The sequence below is a fragment of the Netta rufina genome (assembly GCF_964035555.1).
Source record: "Netta rufina genome assembly, chromosome: 21".
Taxonomy (NCBI): domain Eukaryota; kingdom Metazoa; phylum Chordata; class Aves; order Anseriformes; family Anatidae; genus Netta; species Netta rufina.
In genome coordinates this window covers 7,817,180-7,841,811 of record NC_140145.1, presented here as the reverse complement: position 1 = coordinate 7,841,811, position 24,632 = coordinate 7,817,180, and the positions used below count along the sequence as shown (strand labels likewise).

Here is a 24,632-nt window from a genome sequence, read left to right as displayed (position 1 = left end):
ACCGTCCTGTTATTTATAGCTGTAATAACAGGCAGCAAAGCTGGCCCTTACCAGAACAGCCTCCCTCACTCTCCCTCTGCCTTCATTGGATCCTGTTCTTTTGAAGCGATCGGAAGGCACAAATGTAGCCACCCACCTCTAGGAGAAAAACTGAGCTGCAGCCCTGGTGAAACATAAAGTTTATTTGACTAAAGTGACGCAAAAATTCTTAAAGAGCTCTTTGGCAGCAGATTATCTGGAAATCAGACCATGTGAGGGGGACTGGTGTACAAAAACCTCCCCAAGATGCTGAGTTGCCCACAGGCTGCGTTCCCCAGCCGCTGCAGTAAATGTGGGTGAAGGTTCCTCCAGCTTGGATAACTCCAGGGAAAGCACTTCCAACCCGGCCGAAAGACAGGTAATGAAAGACTTTATGATTTTGTTTTTTCCACATGCAGCTGCCTAAAGTACTTTGTGAAATTCAGAGGGACTCCTGGAAGGCTGAACCTGCCTTCCGAAGCAAGCAGACACCAGAGGTTCCTTAACTTCTCCTTGCCTCTTTCAACTTTGGCTGTAAAGCCTGAAATGCTGATGACACTTTCAATCCTATAAATGTATTAATTGCTTCATTTTAACTTAACTTTTAAGGTCTTAGAATGATTTCGAAAACACTGGGGAAAAAGTACATCTAACAAAGCTTTGGGAAACAAAAACAACACAATGATGTATTAATTTTTGGTGAAAAGTTTCCTTTGTCTTTTTTTTATTACTTTATATTTTTTATGCTTTTGTTTGCTTTTCAGCTGTTATATGCCTTTCTCTGCCTCGTTCAGGCACTTGTCCAGCAATTATGAATGTTGGGAGTCAAATGGCTGTAGCTGAACATGTTGTGACAGTCTGAAATATCAGAGTCTTGGCAGTCCGCATAATTGCATTATTAAAGCAGGGTTTATATAAAGTTTACCAAAATTAAAATGAACTATAATGGAAAATGAAGAAAAGCACCAGAATCTGAAGAAAAAAAAATCATTGCAAAACATTTACTTTAAAATGGTAAACTTTATTAACCAAATTAAATTGTATTTTAATAGGTAAACTGTGCCAGCACAGTAAATTATCTAGCTCAATGGGACAGGTTTATTGTAAGTAGTAAATCTGTACATAAATATACGTACAGTCAATCATGTTTACTGCTGAAACTGGCTTGCTGGGTCAGTCCAAGTCAGACAGAAGTTGAAGTGAGGAATGCAATGTAACTGAACATATAAATAGTCACTTTTTGTTGTGTCAAGAGAGCCTGGGAAGGAAAGGACAGTGCATTTAATGCCTCTGGGTGCTCTGGAGGTTTGTGACATTTTTAAAATGTGGGCTGCAGGCTGTCAGGCATTTTAACAGGAAGGCTCTCATGCAGCTAGGCGTCATCTTCTGTGCTTTTGATGAGTGAATTGATCATAATTGTCCTGGAGAGTACTTCAGGAACTTGGCGAGAGACCGCTGTGGGACTGTTTGGTAACCGAACAGGGTGGTGAATTTCAAATGATTCTACAAATTAACAAAAACTGACTCCAAACTGGAAATTTAATAAAAACCCTAAGCTATTCCCACATGGAAATGTGCAGTGCATTTAGGTTCTTTCCTGTTTCCGTCCAAGGAACTATAAACTGCTGAGGTTTCATTAGAAACAGCGTTAGAAGCTGAAAGAAACATTCACTCTGAATCCCAGGGTCCCATCTCATGCTCACATTTTAACTCTTTCCCAAAACTGAGTTCCTGCAGCTCTGTTGAGCTGGCAAATTGTGGCTTAGAGAAGTGATATGACATAAGGGAGCCATCCATGGGATAAGTGTTTCACCAAGTACTTAGGTAGAGCTGGGAGCCTGAACAAAGGGGCTGTGTCTTGGAGACAGCCAGGAGCAAGTGTCCTTCAGTGAAACATCATCTGGGGACCGTTTCTGTGCTTTCTTCACACAAAACCATTCCAACGCTAAGTGTGTGTATGCCAGCACGTATGTGCAGCCGGTCTGTGACTTCTGAGTGTGCAAACAGGTCTTTTACTTGAAGCACTGTGCAGATTAACGCCCCTGTGCAGTTATATCACGGAGCAGTGCCCTGTTCCTTTGGTGACATTTGCTGTTTTACAGCCCTTCCTCCAAGCCGATATAAATAATTCGAGGAAGACTACAAAAGGAATATCATTCCCTCCAAGCTTATCTGTTTCCTTGCACTCCATGTGGATGCTCTCAAGCCAATACAATGCATTTTCCTCCCCTCTCTGCTCTTTAAATAACTGTCCTCAGCTTGGCAGCATTCCCACTCCTACACCGCACCTCTCTTCTCCACGCTTTCCTCCAGGTAAAATCTCCCTTTTCTGCTGACTCTTGAATTTCAGCCCGAAACATGGGCAGGTGATGCTGTAAGCCTCACAGTACAAGTTGATATTCCCCCAGTACGATAGTTTCCAGAACTATTTTCACATCTTACCTATACAAAGCCTTATCTGGGCACACACGAGTTAACTGGAGAGCTCACTCCTTGGGCTGCTCCTGCCTAAGCAGCCTTTTATTCCCCAGAAGGGTCATTGTCTCAGGGGGACTGCTGGTCGAGTACAGTTCTACTTTCCTTTAATGGGAATGGGAGCCAGCCCTTGGAGGAGTGCAAATATTCATATACAGGGCCAGTTTGCTACCTCCATGCTGTAAATTTCTTCTAAAATACACATTAGAGTGATGTGCAGAAGCGCACAGTCCAGTTCCATTTCAGATCACTGGGATCAGACCTGCGATGTATGGAAAAAATTCACCAGACCCATTAATTTCAGTGTGTTTTGATCATTCGTTATCCCAAATCGGTTTTGATTCTTTTAAAACAGACTAGAGAAGGAAGCAAAAAAAAAGAAAAAAGAAGCACCTGAAGAGATCACTTCTCGGTTGTTGTTCTTTACACGTGGGCTTAGCTCTGCTTTGCACATAACACCTATGCATCATCTTGTTATATATTAATGAAGATCAGTTTTTGAAACCCAAAACACAATCTGTCACACTTCCTATCAGCTCACCTCATGGAAACAAGTTAACAGAAAAGGATGATCTTGGTACTCCTTTATTTTTGATGAAATAAGTACAGGTGAATGCATTCAAAAGCATAAGTCATTATTTTTTTGAGTTATGAACTCTAAATGTGACTCATCAATGACAATCCAGGTAAAATTTGTTGCTATGTAGTGCAGTCTAGTTTCAAGATTTAAATGGCCAATATATTTTTTTTCCTTACTTTTTTTTCTTTTCTAACAGCTCCCTAGACTACAGAAGCATTTAAGCTATCCTGTAATAATTTTGATTAAAGGGTTACTCCCAGCCTGTGGAAAATCAGGATCGATATGGAGTCTCTATACCCTTTCACGCCACACAGGCAGCAGAACAGGCACTCCCTGACCCCCAAGAGCACAGGAGAAGGATCAATTTCTATAATTTTTCAAAGGATCAATTTTCTACAGTTTCTGCCATCCCAGTCACAAACCCCCCCATGCAAAAAGGCAGAATAGGGCCGGCGACAAACAAGACAGCCTTTTTCTGGAGGGATACCTGACTTCTCTCTCATCACACAAACCACTTGTATGATTTTCTAGACAAAAGGTTTCCTTGGGCTCTTTCCTTCTGTGTGCAACTGCCTGTGTGACCTGCGACTTCATGGCAGGGTGTAACTGCAGCAGTTACACGATCACAACGCCCATCAGTGCTGGGTGATGGCAGTGAGATGTAGGTCAAGTTAGCAGAAATCATCTCAACATTCAACGCTGTTTGCCAACAGCATAGATTAACATTTTGTCTTAGGGTTCCAAGTCATTTAATTTTTTGCAGGTGCTAGCATGAAACTGGCCAGAAACAGTGCAGCTGGAGCGCTGGCACTGGTGGCAAGAGGGGGAGCTTCACCACGGGAGCGCAGCTGCAACCCAGGCGGTGGCTGGTACTCCGGCAAGCCCTGCCTTAAAAAATTAGCACATTAAAAAGGAAAATAATTTGTTCGAAGCGAAATGTATGCAAATATACGTTTGCAAATCACAATGTATTTGATCACTGGGAGGCCAGTAACGATTTCTGCAGCGGTGCAGAGTCAGCCTGAAGAAGCCTGGTGCTGCCTGCCACCGACGTGTTCACCAGGTGACACCAAGGTTTGCCTCCCTTGGAGCATCTGGTATTTGCTGCACCTCAGCCTGATTGTTTTAGTCCCATAGGTTCATTAAAAGTCAATTTTCTCCTTTAAAAATACAGAGGAAAGGAAAATCATTTTGTGTTAAAGTGCTGGGAAGATTTATTCTATTTCGTGGCAGCGCATTAAAGGAAAGGGATTCCCACATTGCCACGAGAGGTCACTGCATGCCTCCAGAAATAAAACAAGGCAATGAGAAACCAACTCTGAGGCTCCCTGCTCGGAAAGGAACCGGACCCCAGGCCAGGGATGCTCCTCTAGGACTGCTCTGGTAGAGGCAAAGGAGTTGGGTTTGTGTAGCTACAGAGCTGGCTGAAATTCTGCTCTGTATAGGAGTAACCAAAAATTATCGTGTATTTAATACAAGCCCCAAGAAGCACACGGCTTGGGTTCTCCATCCCAGTGCTCCCAACAGGTGAGGCAGAGCTGGGAGCCCAGGGCAGAGCTGTGGCTCGCTCCTGGCTCTCCTGGCACAAGGAGGGGGCAGCACAGCTGGCAGCACAGGGGACAGCTGCCCACAGGACACCAGAGGCACCAGAGGGAGAAAAGACTCAGGCATGAAGCGTCTCCAAAAGAGCAAGGTCACACCAAAAAAAAAAAAAAAAAAAAGAAAAAAGGTAAAGCCAAAAAGAGCAAAGTCACACTTACAAAACAAAAAAGGCACAGCTTTCTTTCCTTTTTCTTTTTTTTCCCCCTTTTTTCTTTTTATCTTTAGCTAAGTAGGTTGGTGATAAGAAGCCAAGATGAATTTATCTAAGAGCAACCTTTGCAACAGCTCAGATCAAAAATCTGTACTAAATTGCCATTCCTTACATCATTTGCTAAAGGCGTGTATCACTGGGTCCTGCAGAAAGATGGGCACATGTAATTAAGCGGAGGCTGGGCTGGGCAAAATCCTTCACTAATAGCGTAATTTTCTCCTGGTGATTGTCCCTAATAATCCTAGAGTATTTCTCAACTCCAAGAGCTCTATTTCGGCCACTGTTCCCACTGTTTGTAGCAGTTGCAATTCCTTCAGACATTTTTTTCTTGAATTATACGAAGAGAAAAAAAAAAAAAAAGGTACATTCTCCTGATTTATTTTTTTTTTAACTGGATAATGAAATTTTATGGGTCTGTTTTCATGTGCCAACTCTCCTTCTGTGAACATGACTGCATAGCTCTGGAGTCTCACTGCGGAGATTTCCCATGGTAGCTGATGAGCTGTAATTCACTTTCAGAAAGAAATAGTTGAAATTCCAGCTAAAGCCCCTCAAAGTTCACAAGTCTTATGCATATTTGAGGCTCAAACTACTGAAAATTCTACCTACTTATGTAAAGTGATGTGATATTCCTTTCCTGTGGTCTGCAAACGGAGCTTAGATTTGGGTAAGGACCTTGTCACAGATCCAGGAAACCAATGATATCTTCAACAATCTTTCCTTGGGAGGAATGTGCCAAGAAGTGTCTATGTGCGGAAGCAAAATGTTTTATAAATACACTAAATGCTTAATTCTCAGGTGTGGAAAATTCAGTCTCACAAGATAATGAAGTTAAATCAACATCCTTTACTGCTTTCCCACTTATGAGTAAGAGGTATAAAGTCCAGAAGGGCTCAGGTTACTTTTCCATATTACGCTTAAGTCTTACACTTAACATGCTCTATCCACGATGGAGAGAAGGATTGGCCGTGGCTTTTCCTAGGATTTTCATGTTGCTACCAGTGGCAGTAGAGCTGTTTTCATCTGCACAAGCTCTTTTGGGACATGTGGAAGGTTTCGGACTCCAAAGACACTCAGGTTTTATAGTCTTGCAGGTAAAACAGAAATTACTCTTCTTTGCCATAGTATTTTTCTCTGGAATCCTGAAGATGTTTCGGTCTTTGTGGATGATTAACTAATAGTAGCAAAGTGCTGCAATTGTAGGAATTATGCATTGATATGCACTGCTTGCTGTGTGATGAGAAGAATATTATCAGGGTGAGCACAGAAAGTAAGCAGGAACAAATGAGAGGCTTCTGGAAGTTACAAAAATACCTTCGAGGAACTTCTTGCTCAAGAACATCCCCTGCAACTCGATAACTTTCCTTCTGCTTGCTTGTTTAGGAGGAGGCTTAGCAAACTGTCTTTTTACAAGACTGAACGCTGGCAAAAGACATGAGTTTTAATAGCTCCGGCAATGAGCAACCTCTAGCAATGAGCAATAATATACCCTTGCTGCTCTAGCTTGTCCAGCAGTTGGAAGTGAAATAATGCTTATCCTTGCGCTCAGGATGTTGCACTGGTAGCTACTGCGGTACAAAATGCTTTGAAAAGGGAAAATGAGTTGTAATTATCATCATTTAGTATGTGGGGGTATCACGGATTGTTCGACACTTTCCTAGCCATAGAGCAAGGTCAGTGCATGTGCAGCACCAAGGATCTGCTCCTATTCTGACGTTTCATTGAGTAAGGGTAGCTGGGCATTCACACTACCTAACAAACGAGCAGAAAACAGAAAGAGACATGAGGAATCAGTCCTTTTGCTGTTATTTTTATATTCTCCAGGAAAAATTAATTGCTTTATTCTATTTCTGAATGGCTCATTTCCCCTGGATTCCTCATGTAAAGCCAGGGAGTTGCTCAGTGCAGGGTTTTTGCTGGCAGCACAGTCCCTTAGGAGCAGCACCAAGTGCCCTTCCCAGGGCTGGAACCACGGCGTGAGCAGAGCCAAAGAGAGTGAGAGATGCCTTTATTTCTCTGAGGAGTTAAACAAAATGGGGGACGAGTTTTAGTGTTTAAAAGTAAACCCCGATGCTAGTTGTTACTGACTCAAAACAATCAAACTGAGGACTCCTGATCTTTTTCCTTGTTATTAGAACTGACTGAATGTTAAAAGTTAGTTGATGCAAAAGCACTGGCATTTAAATACTTTGCTAAACTTTCATTTAAGCTTTCCAGATCTGCTTCTAAACGTGGCAGACACAGTAGGATTTCTAAAGAAATATGGTCATAAAACGTAACTTGTATATCCATTATTATCTAAGTATTTGTTTCATTAATTCTGCTCTCTTAATACTGGATGAATCTAGAAATTAATGGTAGAAATCACAGTATGAAATTATGAGAAGGCAAACACAAGCCAAACACTATGCTCCGCCCTGATGTTTGCAAACTGGGAGTCCCACAACCTCCTGGGGTGTGAAATCAGTGCTCGGAGGGACAACGCGGTACCAGAAGACAGCAGGACTGTGACTACCTGTGAGTTACCTCACAATGCATAAAATCCAGCAAATCTGCTGGCTATAACAGGTCTGCTGGATCTTTTATAAGCCAGGTACACCACCTGCAGCTGTAGGAGAGGATGATTGCTTCTTTCCTTTCTCCGTACACAGTTGAGTTTTCCTGGTACATCCTGAAGGGATTATCTGCTAAATATCACACTGTGTGCTGTGGTGGTGAATTATTTCCAAAAGTATTTTAATCACAGAAAGTGTTACAAGTGCTGGTAACATGAAACTACTGGCATCAGTAAGCCCAGTAACAGATTTTTTTTTAACTATTTTTCATTTCTTAGATGGTGTTCGTGCCTTCAGTCTGATGGATTTAAAGATGGAGGGGGAGTTGTAGGAGCATTGGGAATACAGTGGAAACAAAAGTGTGGGAAAAGAAGCCACGCAGCCGTGCTGCTGTCCCTCTGCAACTGAGCAGGACGAATCTTGGAAAAATGGAAAAAAAGGCAACGAGCAATGAGACTCAGCTGCTGGCTTCCACGAAAGATGTCTCAGGCTGCAATGAAGGAGAAGACTGCAGAGAGAACGGACTTCTGATCAGGAACCCTAAATCTGCCCTGCGGCTAGTGGAGGATGGGAACAAAGTCCATCCCAGCCAGGGAGATAAGGAGGAGGCAGCTCCGATCAAAAATGGCTATTCAGGGGTTCAGAGCTCTGGTCCTTGCAACGGGATGGGAGGGGTGGAAGATGCCCAGTGCACTGCCCCCGCAGCCACGACCACCACCACAACCACCACCTCCACCACCTGCGGAGCCGAGGGCCAGCAGCAGCTGATGGAGCTGGAAGACAGAGAGACCTGGAGCAAAAAAATTGACTTTCTGCTCTCTGTCATCGGGTATGCAGTGGATCTGGGAAACGTGTGGAGATTTCCTTACATCTGCTATCAAAACGGAGGAGGTCAGTGACCGGTTCTGTATGTTGTTTTTAACACCCAGCTTCCTTGCTTAGAAATGAGTGAGTTTAGTGGCTCATTTTAATACCATCCATGACAAATGGGTAAGGGAAAAATACTTCTGAAGCAGGCTGAAAAACCTAAGCAGTGTGATAGGATAAGATACAAATAATCAGTACAGCTAGAAACTGAAAGCTGGCTAGGTGCAAAACAACCTTGCAGGAGAAGATGCTCAAGCCCTGCCCAAGGGCTGTCTACAACCAGATAAACCAACGTGTCAAAACACTCACCAGGAACGCTAGGACAGACTCACTGACATTACACCCAAAACACAAATCCAATCAAGGAAAGCTAGGACAGGAAAGACTTTTGCCTCCCTGACGTACAAAGGCATTCTACTGAAGTCAATCATTTTTGCCTCTATCCCACAATTGTACCCATTGCAGAGGCAGTAGGGTCTTTGTGAATGCCACCTATACAGAAATGTGAGAAGCCTGGCCTGAGTGCTGCTTCTTTCATGTTGCTGGGTAGTTGCCCTGCTGAGAAATCCCAGGATAATTCAGCGTGGCACACTGGCTAGGGAGGGAATATGGATTGTCCCTGAGAGATAGAAAGAACTCTGTTTATGGAGTGTTGGGACTGGTGGTGGAGAAGTCCTACGAAGAACTGTAACCATCTTTCTTAACTGCTTTCTTGCAGGAGCATTCCTCATTCCGTACACAATCATGGCCATCTTTGGAGGTATTCCTCTCTTCTACATGGAACTAGCGTTAGGACAGTACCACAGGAATGGGTGCATCTCAATCTGGAGAAAAATATGTCCCATTTTCAAAGGTAATGAAGGGAAATGGAAAATTATCAGGAACTTTCCAAGTACTTGATTTTTCTATAAAGATGACATTTCTGAAAAAATCTGAAAATCACATAAAGCAAAAGGCTAGTTCTACACAAGATTTTGGCTTTACAAAGAAAGCTTTCCTAAGACTTTATGTACATCTGTAGATGTGTGTGTGCTCTCATATACACGCGATGTGCAACTCTCCGATTGCCTACAGAGAGGCCAGTCCATTTTCTCTGACCTAAGCTTGAAAAAAAAAACAAAACAAGCAAAAAATTAGTTACTCAAATAATTATAATATTACTGAACCCAAAATTAAAAACAAGAAAGAAGAAAGATCCACTACTTCTATTTCAAAGATACAAGGAAATGAGTCCCTGTTTGCAGTCTTTTAGAATAGAAAGACCTATTCTACATGCTTGTTACTCTTGCTAGAGCTCTGGTCTTTTTTTTTTTTTTTTTTTCCCACTGGGAGTACAAGATGGCAGTTTCTAAATTCCACATTTTAAGAGCAGATAAAACAAACTATTTAAGCGTATTATGTCTTGACTACAAATGCTTTTTTGGAATCAGAGCCCGAGTGTTTCCAAAGCCACAAGAAATTCCAGTGTGGTAGACACAGGACAGGGCATGTGTGCCTCCTGCAGAACTGCCTTAGGCAATCGCTAACTGTAGTTGATGTGAATAAACAATTCCTTCTTTTCCGCGGCCCAAAACTCACTCACTTCCTGGAATTATTTCCTACCTTACTAGGAATTGGCTTTGCCATCTGTATAATCGATCTTTACGTGGCCTCCTACTACAACACCATTATGGCGTGGGCCTTTTACTACCTCGTGTCCTCCTTCACGGCGGAGCTGCCGTGGACCAGCTGCACAAATGCCTGGAACACGGGCAACTGCACAAACTACTTCAGCAAGGACAACGTCAGCTGGACCATGTACTCCATCTCTCCTGCAGAAGAATTTTATACGTAAGTGCATGTAAGTGAGGACAGTGATATCAGACAGAATGGTGGAACATGTAGCAAGGTTTTCTTTGGAGGGGGAGCAGGGGTGTTTAGCAAGAGTCTTCTTTTCTAAAGTATTCAAATAATCAAATACTTGTAGGGGTATGTATGCTTAGGGTGTGTGGGAGGGTGCTCTGTATTTTAGATCAGACGTTCGCAATTTTCTGGCCTTTATCAGCTGTCAACGCTTATCATTTATCATCACTGATGTACCACAAATATCAAGCTTGTAATTAAAAAAATCCCAAATGATATGACTCTGAAGGCCTTATCAAGGCCTCAGGACTACTTGTAATGCTCAGATGACAGTATGGGACTGCTCAAAGCATACTGACCATAAGTATTTGTTACAAAAATATCTACACTCTGTTTTTCTTTCCTCTTTCAGCCGCCAAGTTCTACAGGTGCATAGGTCCAATGGGCTGGATGACCTGGGGGGCATTAGCTGGCAATTGACCCTCTGTTTATTGTTAATCTTCACCATTGTATACTTCAGCATCTGGAAAGGGGTCAAAACATCTGGCAAGGTGAATGCAAAAGCAAGACAAATCACTTGGTACTGTATAGCCTAGCAGCAGTTCTAAAGGAGCCAATTAACACGGCAGAGAATTATCCCAGACTGCCTTCACGGCAGGGGTTATGGCCTCGTGTATTCGGGACGCTCTTACCGCAGTGACTGCGACTGTCACCCAAGTAATACACCACAACAATACCTTATGCCACCCTTCTGTGGACAAGAGCAACCCTGCCCAGAAAAAGCGTGGCTGTTCATGTGCCAACTGCCCATTCACAGAACTTTTGAGAAGTTCACATGAAGATGCTATAAATGCTAAGAGTTATTGATTGTTTAACTTCTTATCGTCTGTTAATTTTCTACCCACGGCAAACGCTACCTTCGTGTTCCCCTCGCAGGTGGTGTGGGTGACTGCCACCTTCCCGTACATCATCCTCTTCATCCTGCTAGTCAGAGGTGCAACTCTGCCCGGTGCCTGGAGAGGTGTCCTCTACTACCTGAAACCTGACTGGCAGAAACTCCTGGCCACTGAGGTAAAAGCATTATAGAAGGGCAGGGATTCACTTTCAGCCACTCAACATGGATATCAGCATGTATAAACTTCAGTGTCTACTCCCAGCATTGGGCACAATTACACACACGTTTTAGCTTGGACTCAAAAGCCTGACTTCATGCTCTTGTTTAAACAGTCATGCCATTCTTTCCATAATTATATAATGGCTTTTTGTTGTGTTTCTAAGATTAGACAGGTTTTCTGGTTCTATTTAGCTACTTCAGTCCACCGTCAGTTTAGCTCAAGCTATTAGGGAATGGTGAGCAGCCTGGCATCGAGCAAGAAGCCACTATGATCCCTGCTACACACTCCTTTACCTATGGCAGTCACAATGAGAAAACTCATTTCACTAAACCCTAACATCTGGATTAGCTGCAGGTTTTCCTCCTGTGAGGGGATCACTGCACACTCAGGCAGACTTTCCCCCCACGGCAGTGGCTCCAGTTACCTGTATTTAAATGTAGTTACCAGAGCTGAAACTTAAGATCTCCAACCGGTGACAGTCTCTGGCAGAAAAGCCCAAGCAGAGTCTCCACTGCCAGCTAACACACGACTCAGTGATCAGTGGGTATGCGCGAGTGCTCTGGAGAAGGAAGAGGTCAGTTAGGCCTGCATACACACCCAAAGTTTGAAAAGAAAGGAGGAATGAGGACAGTACTGAGCTAACCACAAAAACTCCTTCCAGTATCTGATTTAGCTTTGAGCTCTGGGGATGACAAGCAGTCCATCAGGCTCAAGGCTGTGCTCGCTTCGCTGCTTATCAAAGTCTCTAGTGGGGAGGGTGAGGGAAAACCCCCAAAGCAATAAATACTACAAATACAAAGATAAAAAATTCCAATGTTTGCAAGTCTGCCACTGCCCAGCTGATACAGAGAGTTTTGAATGAAAAGGAAATGAAAAGACACCAGTCTCTGATAAAGAAGCATCTCCAATAAGGGACCACATCTTCTGAAAAAGCAATAACGGGCATTGATATTGTATTGGATGTATCTGAAGTGAGGACAGCAGATCGCAATCTGTGTGTGCTGGACGATGACAGAGTTCTGTCTGTGGCTGATACGGGATGGCCTCACGCGATGGAAGAGTATTAGAAATGAGTTGTAATGAACTCCAGGCTTCAATCAAAAGAGGAGAGACGAATGTGGGCTTTCACCTCCAGAAAGAGAGCTGATATTGGTACTTTAGGAACACTACTCGCTAAGGCTGTGGCCACTTTTCAAGTACAACAGGCTTTTCATAACAAGATCATCACACTTGCATCTGTCATGGCTACAACAAAGCTGTACTGAGTCCTTCGAACTAGAACTGCACCCACACTGTCACACGTATTTTAATGCATCGAGAAAAAATACAGGCAGTGATCATCTACTGCTTAGCCCAGAGGACGCACAGCCAAACACCGGATTGTTCCACAGCACCCAGAGCTTGGAGGAAGAAAGGTGGGCCAAGCCCACCATGAAATCATGGACTGCAAAAGCTACATTAATCTAATCACAGGCAAATCACTGTGAAATAATCTAAGATACCATCAGAAATTAGTATTTAAAAAAGTGTATAAAGAAATACAGTAACATTTTATCCATGGTAAATTCCTTGAAATAAATCCTAATTACATCACCAATGAACACAAGCGTAGCAAAGGCACAAAAACCATAGTGGACGTTAGTACCTGTCTCAAATCTAAAAACCAATTCTTATTCCAACATACTCTGTTAACAAAATGTTCGTTAGGCCAGGACTAGCATATAGTCAGAGTAGCAAAACATCATTTTGTATGGCTAAGTGATGCTGTGAATCTGCCAAACTCAGTCTGTTTCACGTCATTTTTTCTTGACTTTACTATTTTTCAGGTTTGGGTGGATGCAGCAGCTCAGATTTTTTTCTCCCTTGGTCCAGGTTTTGGGGTCCTATTGGCTTATGCCAGCTACAACAAGTTCCATAACAACTGCTACCAGTGAGTTCTAACTTATTCTGTATGTAAAATCAATATATATATATAGTTGCTTGTATTAATGAAAAAGAAACACAGTGATGGTGAAAGACACTGCATTGCCAAACCTGTATACACATAAATCAGACAGTGCTGTTAACAGAACAAAAATCCTTATTCAAAGATTCTGCAATCTAAAACAGTTTTCTCTCTGTTTGCCTACCCCAAAAGAGAGAATCTCTATCAATTAGAGCAAGGAAGCTTAGGTGTAGAAATGTGCCAAAAGAAAATGGCACAGGCCACTGACAAACCATCAGATTACAATTACTCTGGTCAGTCAGTATGGATACGACTTTAAAATCTGGAGCTGGATGGCAATTTTTAGTTGTTTCCTTGTTTTCTTAAAAACTGTTATCTATACCATTAAATAAATTCTTCCTCCATTCTTTAATATTTTTGTAGTAACTCCAATCCTTTTAAAATTCCAGTATTTCTGTAAGCATAAATCCAGCATTTAATCCTGTGCCAGCCTAATGTTATAACCTGCTCGAAGTTCTTCCTTAGGAAGAGCAATGAGAAGTAGCTCAGTTGTTGTTTGCTTGTTTGCCAAAATGCCCTGCTAGTTCTTTGCATCGCATTCCCCTAGTTTCTGTAGGACTCTGTTCAGATCACCCCATCTGGTAGCAACCTACCCTTCCCATCAGACACCAATTCCCTGATATGAGTTAGGTCTTCTGTTGCAGAGATGCTCTGGTTACCAGTACCGTGAACTGCTTGACTAGTTTTGTGTCTGGATTTGTCATTTTCACTGTGCTGGGCTACATGGCTGAGATGAGGAATGAAGACGTATCAGAAGTTGCCAAAGACACTGGTAGGCTAACTTTTTGTACAGATCTCTCCAACTTCTAAGAGATTTGGTTGCACCATGCTAACAATTACCTCTAATTCCTACACCAGGTCCCAGTCTGCTCTTCATTACCTACGCTGAGGCCATTGCAAACATGCCTGCTTCAACTTTCTTTGCCATCATATTTTTCCTGATGTTACTCACGCTGGGATTAGACAGCACGGTGAGTAGACGAGACCTCAGGGAGCAGATCTGAAGAGGTGGATGAGTGGCATTGGGTGTATGATGGCCTTACCCCAGCAAACACCAGAAGAAGCAGAATTACAACCACGGTGCTGTCACCAAAGGGCTCTAAAGCAAGACCGGCACCTCCACGCACCTTCTGTGAGACAGCAGCTCTTCCTCCAAATTTGATGTTGGAGAAACTGAGGCAAAAATAAAATTAAATGCTTTGTCAAAGTCACTGTGATAAATAGTAAGAGACCTGGGAACACGGCTGAAGCACTGGATTCATAAACTCCTGGTTGAACGCAGCCTCCTTCTCTTCTGTACTTGTAAACTTATAAATCAATTAGTAAATTCTGTTATTTTTTTCCACACTAATTGGCTTTAAAAGGTGGAAGCTAGTGAAAGCCTTCTCAATAGCACTGCAAAAAAGATGTTCTAACAATTTCCTATGTAAGCCTGTTTTTAGAGATTGTGAATCAGCTCCTTCCAGAAATGCTGAACTCAGCTGAGTGCACAGTCTTGGTTGCAGTCTTATCAGTAGCTTATTACTTGTAATAAGTGCTTATAAGTGCTACAGTGCTTACTCTGGGTGATAGGCACTTCTTACTGATGACTAAATCCCTGCCCTATAGAGTTAAAAAATTCTGAAGAAAGTCTGTTTGAACAGCAGTTATAACCAACTCTACAGGCAGAAGAAAACACAGAAGTGTTTCAATCATCTAAAACTCCTTTTCCTGGTAAAACTGTCCTCTGTTTTTCATTGATGTTTCAGTTTGCGGGACTAGAAGGAGTGATTACCGGAGTACTGGATGAATTCCCTCATGTCTGGAGCAAACGCAGGGAATTGTTTGTCCTCGGCCTGATCATTATTTGCTTTTTGGGCTCATTAGCAACCCTGACATTTGTAAGTATTTTACCCGCTCCTCAGCTTTCCTTACTGGCAACTTTCTGCAGATGACGTCTTGGAGAGAGAGTATTTTTTTTAACACAGATTGAGGAAGTCAGATTAAATCTCTCGCCTGTTTTCTTTACGCATTAGAAACCTGTATTTGTAATGAACATAAACAGTATCTCCCACTAGGAAACGTGCTGTGAAACAATCGCATTGCAATTCAGCAAAACCCTAACATGCCACAAGTCACAAATGATGCAGCTGCTGCCCCAACTGCTAAATCAGCAAGCAGAGATGTTCCCACATTGCATACGTGGCTTACTTCTCACTGTCCAAACCTCCATGTTTAAAAATGATGGGACTTGTTACTTTCATTTACCCAGTGTTTGAAAAGTATATTGCATTTTAAAAAATGATTTAAAAAGTATCTGCTAGAGATTGCTGTAACTATTGCTGAACTGCTCTCCAGGAATTTCTGCCAATGAATGTCCCAGATCTTCCTCATCAAATCAAGCTGGAAAGCATCATCAGTCACACCTTAATTGCCCCTTCATTTCTTGTGGGATTTCATTTTCCCAATAAGCTAAATTTTGAATTATGAATGCAATGATCATAAGGACACGGAAAAAATACTCGCCTTTCCTGTCACACTTCACTCCCCTTGCTCATTAACAACTCTCTTCTCGTTTAAAGCATTTTACAGTAAAGGCAGGCGTAGTTCCTCTCTGGGACGCAATGTCCTCCTCCTTCATCTGATTCTAGGCACCCCAAATGGAAGGAAAGCAAAGCAACACACTGCATGTTTCCTGTTCTTTAACTATGACTCAGGTTGGAGGAAGAAGACACAGAGGGCATGCAAAAAGCCACTCCCTCACACCCCAATAAACCTCATTTGTGCATTAAAATCCAAGTAGAACAGCCAGCAGATTTTTAGCTTTTTAGCTCTTCTGCACGGCACTGGGAGAGGATGTTCATGCGGAGCCAGAACAGATCAGCAGCACAGCCAGGGTTTTCACAGGTCACAGCGCAGCAGAACTTACACATCTGCGAATATTTGGGTCCAGATGAAGGCAATAATAAAAAAAAAATAGTGTTCCAGGACTTCCGTCACTGGATCTCTGGTTCACTGCTAATGTGATCTCCTTCACAGGGAGGTGCATATGTGGTGAAGCTGTTTGAAGAGTACGCCACCGGCCCAGCTGTCCTGACAGTGGTGTTCCTGGAAGCAGTTGCTGTGGCCTGGTTCTACGGTACGTCCGCTGCCGTGGGGCAAAACGATGCTGGCGAGCACTCCTGAGCCTGTGAGGAGTGGCATTTCCTCTGTCTGCAGACAAGATCACTGTCATCTCAGGGAAAAGTTTGCCTTTTTTTCCTCCCACAAACTCTCTAGTTACCAAATCTGTGAGAATTGTTACTGATTGTTCTCTGACAGATGCATCCTGACATCTAAAAACAGTAAGAGATATCACTCGAATAATTAAGGATTTAATGTAGTTAGGACTTACAGGAACAAAACAGTATTTCAAGATGGGTTCTGAATTGATTTGCTGTGCATGCGTCTACTTGGAAAAATGTGTTTCTGCTGCCACAACTCCTCCTGCTTGTCTCCACAGGCATCACGCAGTTTTGCAACGATGTGAAGGAAATGCTTGGCTTTGCCCCAGGCTGGTACTGGCGAATTTGCTGGGTAGCAATTAGCCCCATCTTCCTTTTGGTGAGTTTTCTTTACACTGTTTTTTTTTGGATCCAGCACAAGAAAATAATCATTGTACAATGCAGCTCCTTAGACTTCTAGAAGTTGACAGGATTTGCTTGTGAAGTTCTTTAGAAACAATTCTTGTTAAATCAAAGATGCCCAACTAGTGAAAAACCTGATACAATGCTGCAAGATCTTGCTACTAAACCACAATTTTAAGGATTTTTGGAGATGAGCTGTGTAAACAAGACTGGGTTATTAATAATTCTTCTCCATCCCCCTCATGAACAAATATTACTTTGTTTTGTTGTTTTATATTTGCCTCAGCAAATAAAAATGATGAGGAAACATACTGTCTGCGGAGCAAAACCAAGGTAGGTAAATACACTGTCCCAGTAACTGCTGATGGACACTTAGAGTACTCCATATAACATTTACAGCAGTTAATTGCAGCCTTTCTAAATCTACATTTCAGAATTGGAAATACTGTCCCGATGTTTGACTTGGCAGGATTATCGATAAGATTTTAACATCAAGTGTTCATTTCCTGATCCCAAATTAGTTCGTGCTGTCTTTTATTGTCACCAGCCTTAGTGGGAGCAGGGCAGGTCAAGATGGAGTTTATGAGCACCGAACTAGAATTAAGACCCACAGAACGAATTCCAAACACTATTGTAATGATCAATGCATGTTTAACAGATTTTCGTTTTATTACCCACAGAAAAAAAAAAGGAGAAAAAAAAAAGACTGTAAATAAAAGTGTTACACCACAAATAATTTTTACACTACTGTCCTCTTTGTGATCCCAAAACAGTAAAATAAACAGAAGCAAACAGCTTTGGTGATGTGGTAACTAGGCAGAGCTATTTGTCCTCGCTGAGGAAACTAACCCAAACTAAGGAAAGCCCAGAAGGCAGCATGTTAGTTTTCTATGGAAATTTTAAGGACAGAATCCTTATCTTCTAATAATAATCTGGAAAAACCAAGTCAGAGATCCTTCCAAGGGCATTCCCAAATATTATTCACGTAGTATTCAGCTACAAAGTACTTGTTGTTTCACAAGAAGGTTCTCAGTCATGAAGGACGTGCACACTGAAGATGATGAATCAAATTCTGAGTAAGACTTGGCTATCCAATTTTTTTCCTCCTGGGAACACACGGGACGAGGAAGACCTAAGAGCAGCACTGAAAAACAGGCACGTTTTGTAGGAAGCCTGAAGCAGTACAACCTCTCTCAGGACAGGCAATCCCGGAATCACACAAAAGTCATTTACTCCCTAAATCCCTCCTTAGGGACCTAAACCCATTAAGAACGGTTCTCACTGATGAAAATGACAAAAATAAAATGGGTGTAGGCACACTGGTATCTGCGGAAGTTGTAATGTTTGTTTAACTTTAAAAATCCACTCATTTATTTTGATTATACATAAAAATAAAAAGCACACTCAGATTATAGAATAAGGAAATGACCACAGAGGATATGAAAGAGTTATGAACTGTTAGGAAGCGTATCTTAATGCATCATTCTTCAACTATCTTAAGCAGGGAAGAGGGCAGAGCACCAGGAACAATGAAGTTGGAATAATTAAAATGGGTCCTAGATTACTTTTTTCCTGTTCCCACATAGTTGTTTAATCGCTACAGTAGGGATTACTTCTCTTCCCTCTTGTTTCAGAGTAGACACTTGCAATATTTGTAGAATTTAATTGAATGAGCAAATAAAAACCATGTTCAGAGCTGGAATTTCAGATCTCAATTCCAAGCTATCTGTACATGTCAGGGCTGCTGTGATCTTTGGATTCACAAACTACACACAGGAAAGCCATCTAACAGCATTCATACAGGTGACAGCAGAATACCATATCCAAACTAGGATTAGCATTTGCAAAAGCTACTGAAGAACAACAATTACTCGGATGAATATCACAGAAAATATGCTAAGGTTGTAGAACATAAGTAACAGAAAAAATTGGAACCTGTATAGCCTATCACAGAGAAAATGGGAGGCTGCTGTGAGTACTGTATGTAAGTACTTTAATGGTATTTGAGAGAGCATGAGCAAGGTCTTGAACCCAACAAAGAACAGCATAAGGAAAACAATACAGGGGCTGGAGGTTAAATTCAGGCAAACCAGAACTGACACTGATAATGGTTAAATACGAGGCAAGTAGCTAAAGGAAACAGCACAGTTTTCATTTCTGGTGGCTTAACATTCACGTGATGCCTTTCCCATGGGATTTTTGAGCAGAAACCAAGCTGTAGGGCTCAATACAAGGTTAACTAGATGAAATTCTACAGACTGGTATCGACTGATCTGGTTTTGTTCATCTAATCTCTTTTTCTTTTCCTTCACATATACAAGTGTGGTCCTGAGTTTTCTCCCTAATGCTTCTTAGGCAAGAAACACCAGCATGCTTATTTATGGAATAAGCAATCCATATGGCACTTTTTACCTAGGTCACTGCAGTTGCTGGTTGGCTTATATCCTAAAGCTCCTGAGCTCCTTTAAATTTCCTGAAGGAAAGTTTGGATATCCAAAAGCTTTTTATTAATTGATATTAATTTGATATTTTTGATTTGAGATTTTTTTTCAGGATCAATATACATTTAATCCTTCTTAAGTCCTAGTATTTAGGCTTAAGTTGACTGCTATTCTGGGCCAGAGAGCTCCCTAAAGAAACAGTGCGTGCTGTCAAAATACATACTTATACTTTTCTCGTTTCTTTTTCAGTTTGTCACTTGCAGCTTTCTGTCCAACCCTCCTGAGCTACGGCTTTTTGATTATAATTACCCCTACTGGACCACAGTGGTGGGTTATTGCATAGGAACCTCTTCTGTCATCTGCATCCCGATCTACATGGTTTATCGGCTGGTCGTCACTCCAGGAACACTGAAGGAGGTATCCAGTAGGCTCTGTTGTTTCTATTTGACTGTTAGGAAGGAGGTGATGTCTATAAGTATTATACGTTATTTTTTTTTCTAGGATTTGATGCCCTTGGCTGTTTTGTTCCTAGCCTGCTGACAGCTAATTGTCTTTTGTCCATTCTGAGGGATTTACAAATCTCCCAGGTCTCACCGAGGGGGTTGAGATACGTATTCATATCACTTTATTAATCATAGAATGGCCAGGGTTGGAAGAGACCTCTAAGATCATCTAGTTCCAACCCAAAATTAAATCAAGTTTTTTTTAAGCACTGGTGAACTGGAGGCATTCCCTAGAAATCACACATGACACAGCGCTGTCTGTGTGCCTGAGCCAGTGGAACACCAGTTCCCCTGGGTGAGCTTACAAGAACAAGTTTCTTTTGCTCTCCCACACTTAGTAAGATTTCTCCACCATAAATCCTTGATGGTCTGTGATGACATTTTGGGGATTTCTCGTAAGTTCATGTAAATACCAGTTCAGACAGAATATGTTCAACTAGCTCAGGGTACCCACGTAAACATCAAAGTCCTAAAGCATTCACATGACAGCTATCAAACTGATTTAATTGCATCTGTTACAAATAATTAATAAATAATGCTGTGCACTTCTGTAGCCCCTTACGATTTCATAATGCTAGGATAACATAACCCTGAGACATCCTTGTCTTGTAGCTGATGAGGTGTAACTCAAACCAGAGTCACGTTTTTATTACAAATCCCTTTTCAAATGGTGCTAGTGTTATTTATTACCTATAAAATGAATCAGCTTCTAATACTGATTTCTTTCCAACAGCGTATTCTGAAGAGCATCACTCCAGAAACAGCTACAGAAATTCCTATTGGAGACATCCGCATGAATGCAGTTTAAGCTCACCTGTCTTCTGGGGGAGAGGTGGAGCAGAAAACCTAACTTTCCCCGTACTCTTCCCCACCCAAAGAATTACGTTTCCAGCTGAGATAACAACTGGAGGAGCTTTCAGTGGGGGCTCTGTCACTGACAATGGGCATTTGGAAACGTGATGCCTCCAGCACATTTATCCAAGCAATCCGATGAAAACTGCCGAGCACTTCCAACCAGACTGAACCGACTGGGACCAATCCGTTCTGGAAACACGAGGACATCTGCGTGCATGAGAATACCACTGCTCCATGCGTGGGCACTGGGGCTGGCTGAAAGCCTGCGTGATTGCCAAAGCCTCTGTGGGACGAGTGTCAGCGGGGGGGATTAGGTTTAGAATCGCACGTGTGTGGCAGTACCCCTGTATTTTCCTCAATGTGATCGTTCGTACTGGGCAATGTTGTATTCGCTTCTAAGGTTCTAATTGCTTAAACTACAGTGAAAAATACAAAGGTATTTCCGATAGCCATATATTACTCAAGTAACACAGGGTTTTATAAACTGAAATATATTAGTAAATTCTGCAAACCCTCGGTCTGTAGGGGAGTCATGATATAAGAGGAAACAATCCCGAGCAGCACTAGGTAGCACTCCGCACGAGTGAGCACACACATCTGGTAACGTTATCCTCCTTTTCATTTCCCACATTTCGTAGATTTTAACAGTTTGTTAATTGTTTCTTGTTTAATACATTCTACAAAATCCATTTTTGCAACGTAGGCTTCACTTTCCTTGAGACGCAATCAAGCAGAATACATCATGGGTTACCTGACAAGTATTTAAGCACTTACTCTAATGTTTTCATAAATAAGCTAGGTATTCGCAGAAGTCATTGCACTGACAGACCTAATGTTTATTCCCAAGGAAGCTATATATCAACAGTGAATTATTTGGAGTTCAGATGCCAACTGAACTTGAGGTCTTTGAGATGGACTCTCAAAGATCTGCTTTTCTTTTCTTTAAGTCAATTCCACAGCTAAAATTGGCTGGAGCCTGTGTTTTTTTCTATTGCTTCCTAGAAAAGAACTAAAGCTTAGAACAACCCTTTTGACTGGCTGACAAAAGTACGTTTAACGAACTACACAAGCCTACTCTGAGGATTTACTAGCTCCATGTGAATTACATTTAGCTTTCATCCCAAAGACGAAAAGATCATTTTTTTAACAAGACATTAAGTAGAGTTCAGGAGGACAGGTTCTGATCAGAACTATTTGTGTTAAATTTTGAGGCACTGATACACAAATTGACTTCCATACACATACTGATCTCTTCCTATTAGATATGTACATATGCCTTCCAACAGGAACTGCCCTTTAGAGTCGCTGCAGCCGCCAAGTCAGCTGGAGGACATCAGTCTTGCTGCAGTTAGGTGGAAATTTAGATAAACCTAAGTAGTCATCATTTATGTAAAGACATTGTATTTTTACTCTACCACATAGATTATAACAGTCTATGAAAAGTAAAATAAAATAGAGCATATAAGTCTCTTTTGTATTTCATGGTCTACTTAGGCAACATACTGCTATAAGGAACGATGTTACGTACACATTCAGAGCAGCAGGCATTAAGAAACCCACTGGAGAGTTTACATCAGTACAAAGAACTTACCTGGGTAGAGGAAAGCAGGGAGGGTACAATTGCCTTTTGAAACCATTTCCCTTGCTTCTGTTGTTTTGCTGCTTAGGTGTGCAGATACCTCGTGGAGGAATGCTTCCTACACCTCAGCTGCTGACTTCACTTACCTTTAGGTCTCAAGCCCAGCTTCCAATGAGGAAATAACTTAAGTGAAGGTTCTTTCCAAACTACAAACATAAGTCTCCTGCACCGTTTTAAAAAAGGGAGTAGGTTCTCACGTTGCCACCAGAAAAACATAATAAATCTGTCTTACTGGATAGTTACTCATACAAGCTAGTTCTGAAGCTTACTCCTCAAGAATATTTGAAAACTACTTCCAAAACTGACTTCATTGTGAGGAAAAGACAAACAAGTTGAGAATCCATTTAATAATAAAAATGCATTAAGATCTGAAGTTGTCAATCAAAAAATTACTGTTTTTTTAATAAACTTTTCTGAGTTCATTCATTGAAAAATTACATACGAAATGTCAATGTAAAATGAAAGATGTACTCTTATGTATCAAGTGTGGGAAATAAAGGAGAAAACCCCACCCAGCTTCTCCATTCTTTAGACTGGTGTCCAACTAATGCTAGGTATCTTTCCTCCTAAATGGGAATTTTCTATAGATATATCTTACAGATGTATTTCTTGCCAGAACTGATACTCTGTTCCATGCTAGGCTCATAAATAAATAAATATTTTAAACTCTTACAGTTCCAACTTTTAGTCATTTTTGTATGCCCGCTTGCAAAAGTCTCTTTTAACAGACATTCTGCTACCTTTTATTAAGAAAGGCGACAGGATAGCAGAAATGGTTGAATTAAATATGAACATTATTTGCATCAAAGCCAAAGTTTCTCTTTCAGCCATTGCAAAGAAACTGAAACTGGGAACATTAATTCTAATGGAATAATTTGCAGGGTAAGAACTGCAGAAATCACTGCCATTTAGTGTCCAATACTACTGACATGTTATTCCTTTATAACAGCATTTGGAAAGGCAAAAAATGCATCTTTAGTTTGTATTAAGACACTAACATACAACAGCCATTTATTCTCTGGGTGGATTTAGCACAGAATGCTGGGAAACTGCCCAAGAGATGCCAGTTTTTTTCTAGTGAATTAAAACTCAGCCAAAAAGCCCCAATCTTAATATAGATTCCTGTTACAGTCACAGTGTAAAACTGGGCAAGTTCTCTCAGCTTGAATTTTGTCAGTTGAAAAAAACAGAATAATGCACTGTGACTACAGCTGTACCATGAGAGATGAAAGCTTTTAAAAATATTTGAAGAGAGATAGAAAAAGCAAAGCAGACATGTAGTCACAGGAAAAAAATATTTTCAGAAGAAGGCAGTCCAGAGGATCACTAGTGATGTTACATCTTTATTCTCTTTTCACCAGGATAATCCTGGGGGGGTAAGGAAACCCTCAAGAAGTAGACTGAAAAGGCTTTTCTTTTCCTGAATAATGTAAAGATAAAAACCATCTGTGTTTTCATTCTAAAAAAGCTGATTTTGCAAGGTACTTCAGTTCCCCTTCATTTTGTTTTAGATGGCATACGGGTTTGAGGTTTTCAAAATCTTCTTATGATAAATTAATTTCTTAGTATCTCTGTTTAGCTGAGTGGTTGAAAAAATTAGAAATTGATTTCATTTATATTTATCATTGATCTGCCTTTCTTCTTTTTACATATCCACCTGAAACTATTTGCAGTAACCAATATTTATCAGGTAGCCCAACAAGCAGCCATACATAAAACACTCTTTTTGTCCAAAACATAGTTGTTTTGATACCAAACAGGCTGCACTGCAATTCAAACTGAGGCAAACAAAATTCTTCAACTCACCTTCTGCTTATCTACCACACCAGTATATCCCACCCTCTATAATGGAAGGTGAAAAGGGACTTACTGAAACTGGTAAATTAGGAATGCATTTGCCTTTCAAGCAGAGAATTAGGCTGGAGCTTCAGCTGTACAGAACAAGGTATTCCCTCCACCTTGTACATGGATGCATCTGTATTAATTTATGTGGCTGTTAAGTTACAAGTGTTGCAAGCTGAGTGTAAGTCATCAGTATGTGCCTTGTACTGTAAACTGTTATTGTAATAAATATAATATTCATAATCCATCTGTAGATGACTCTTGTGCCTCTCTCTTATGGGGAGTTTCAAGCTGGCCTACAACAGTTCCCAGTTTTTTTAAAGCAAAGATAAAAGAATTCCAAGAAAAAAGTAATCTAGTTTACTACACCACTAAGGCCTCTTTGACAAAAAGCAGAGTATTTCGTTTGCTGTCTGAACCTTTTCCACTGCTAAATACTCCGCTTTCATTCTATTCCAACAGAAAAAACAATGGGCA

The 24,632-nt window shown here is 41.3% G+C and overlaps 1 protein-coding gene across 1 annotated transcript; it reads left to right on the top strand.

Annotated features, from left to right (window-relative positions):
* The first annotated feature begins 232 nt into the window (after positions 1–232).
* Positions 233–22,939, top strand: SLC6A4 (solute carrier family 6 member 4). The gene is made up of 14 exons (XM_084299525.1): positions 233–397; positions 7,720–8,332; positions 9,027–9,161; positions 9,919–10,138; positions 10,563–10,701; positions 11,087–11,221; positions 13,092–13,195; positions 13,915–14,042; positions 14,129–14,241; positions 15,019–15,150; positions 16,289–16,388; positions 16,752–16,852; positions 19,566–19,733; positions 20,553–22,939. The coding sequence occupies exons 2-14, from the start codon at positions 7,870–7,872 to the stop codon at positions 20,625–20,627; spliced, it is 2,013 nt and encodes a 670-aa protein (XP_084155651.1). The 5' UTR covers positions 233–397; positions 7,720–7,869; the 3' UTR covers positions 20,628–22,939.
* Positions 22,940–24,632: the final 1,693 nt, after the last annotated feature.

What these genes read in the sequence shown, in the direction of transcription:
- SLC6A4 (XM_084299525.1), top strand. Translation starts at nt 7,870, where the DNA reads ATGGAAAAAAAGGCAACGAGCAATGAGACTCAGCTGCTGGCTTCCACG. An exon ending in GGGTCAAAACATCTGGCAAG is followed by an intron (nt 10,702 to 11,086) that starts GTGAATGCAAAA and finishes TTCCCCTCGCAG; the next exon opens with GTGGTGTGGGTGACTGCCAC. An exon ending in TTAGCCCCATCTTCCTTTTG is followed by an intron (nt 16,853 to 19,565) that starts GTGAGTTTTCTT and finishes TTTCTTTTTCAG; the next exon opens with TTTGTCACTTGCAGCTTTCT.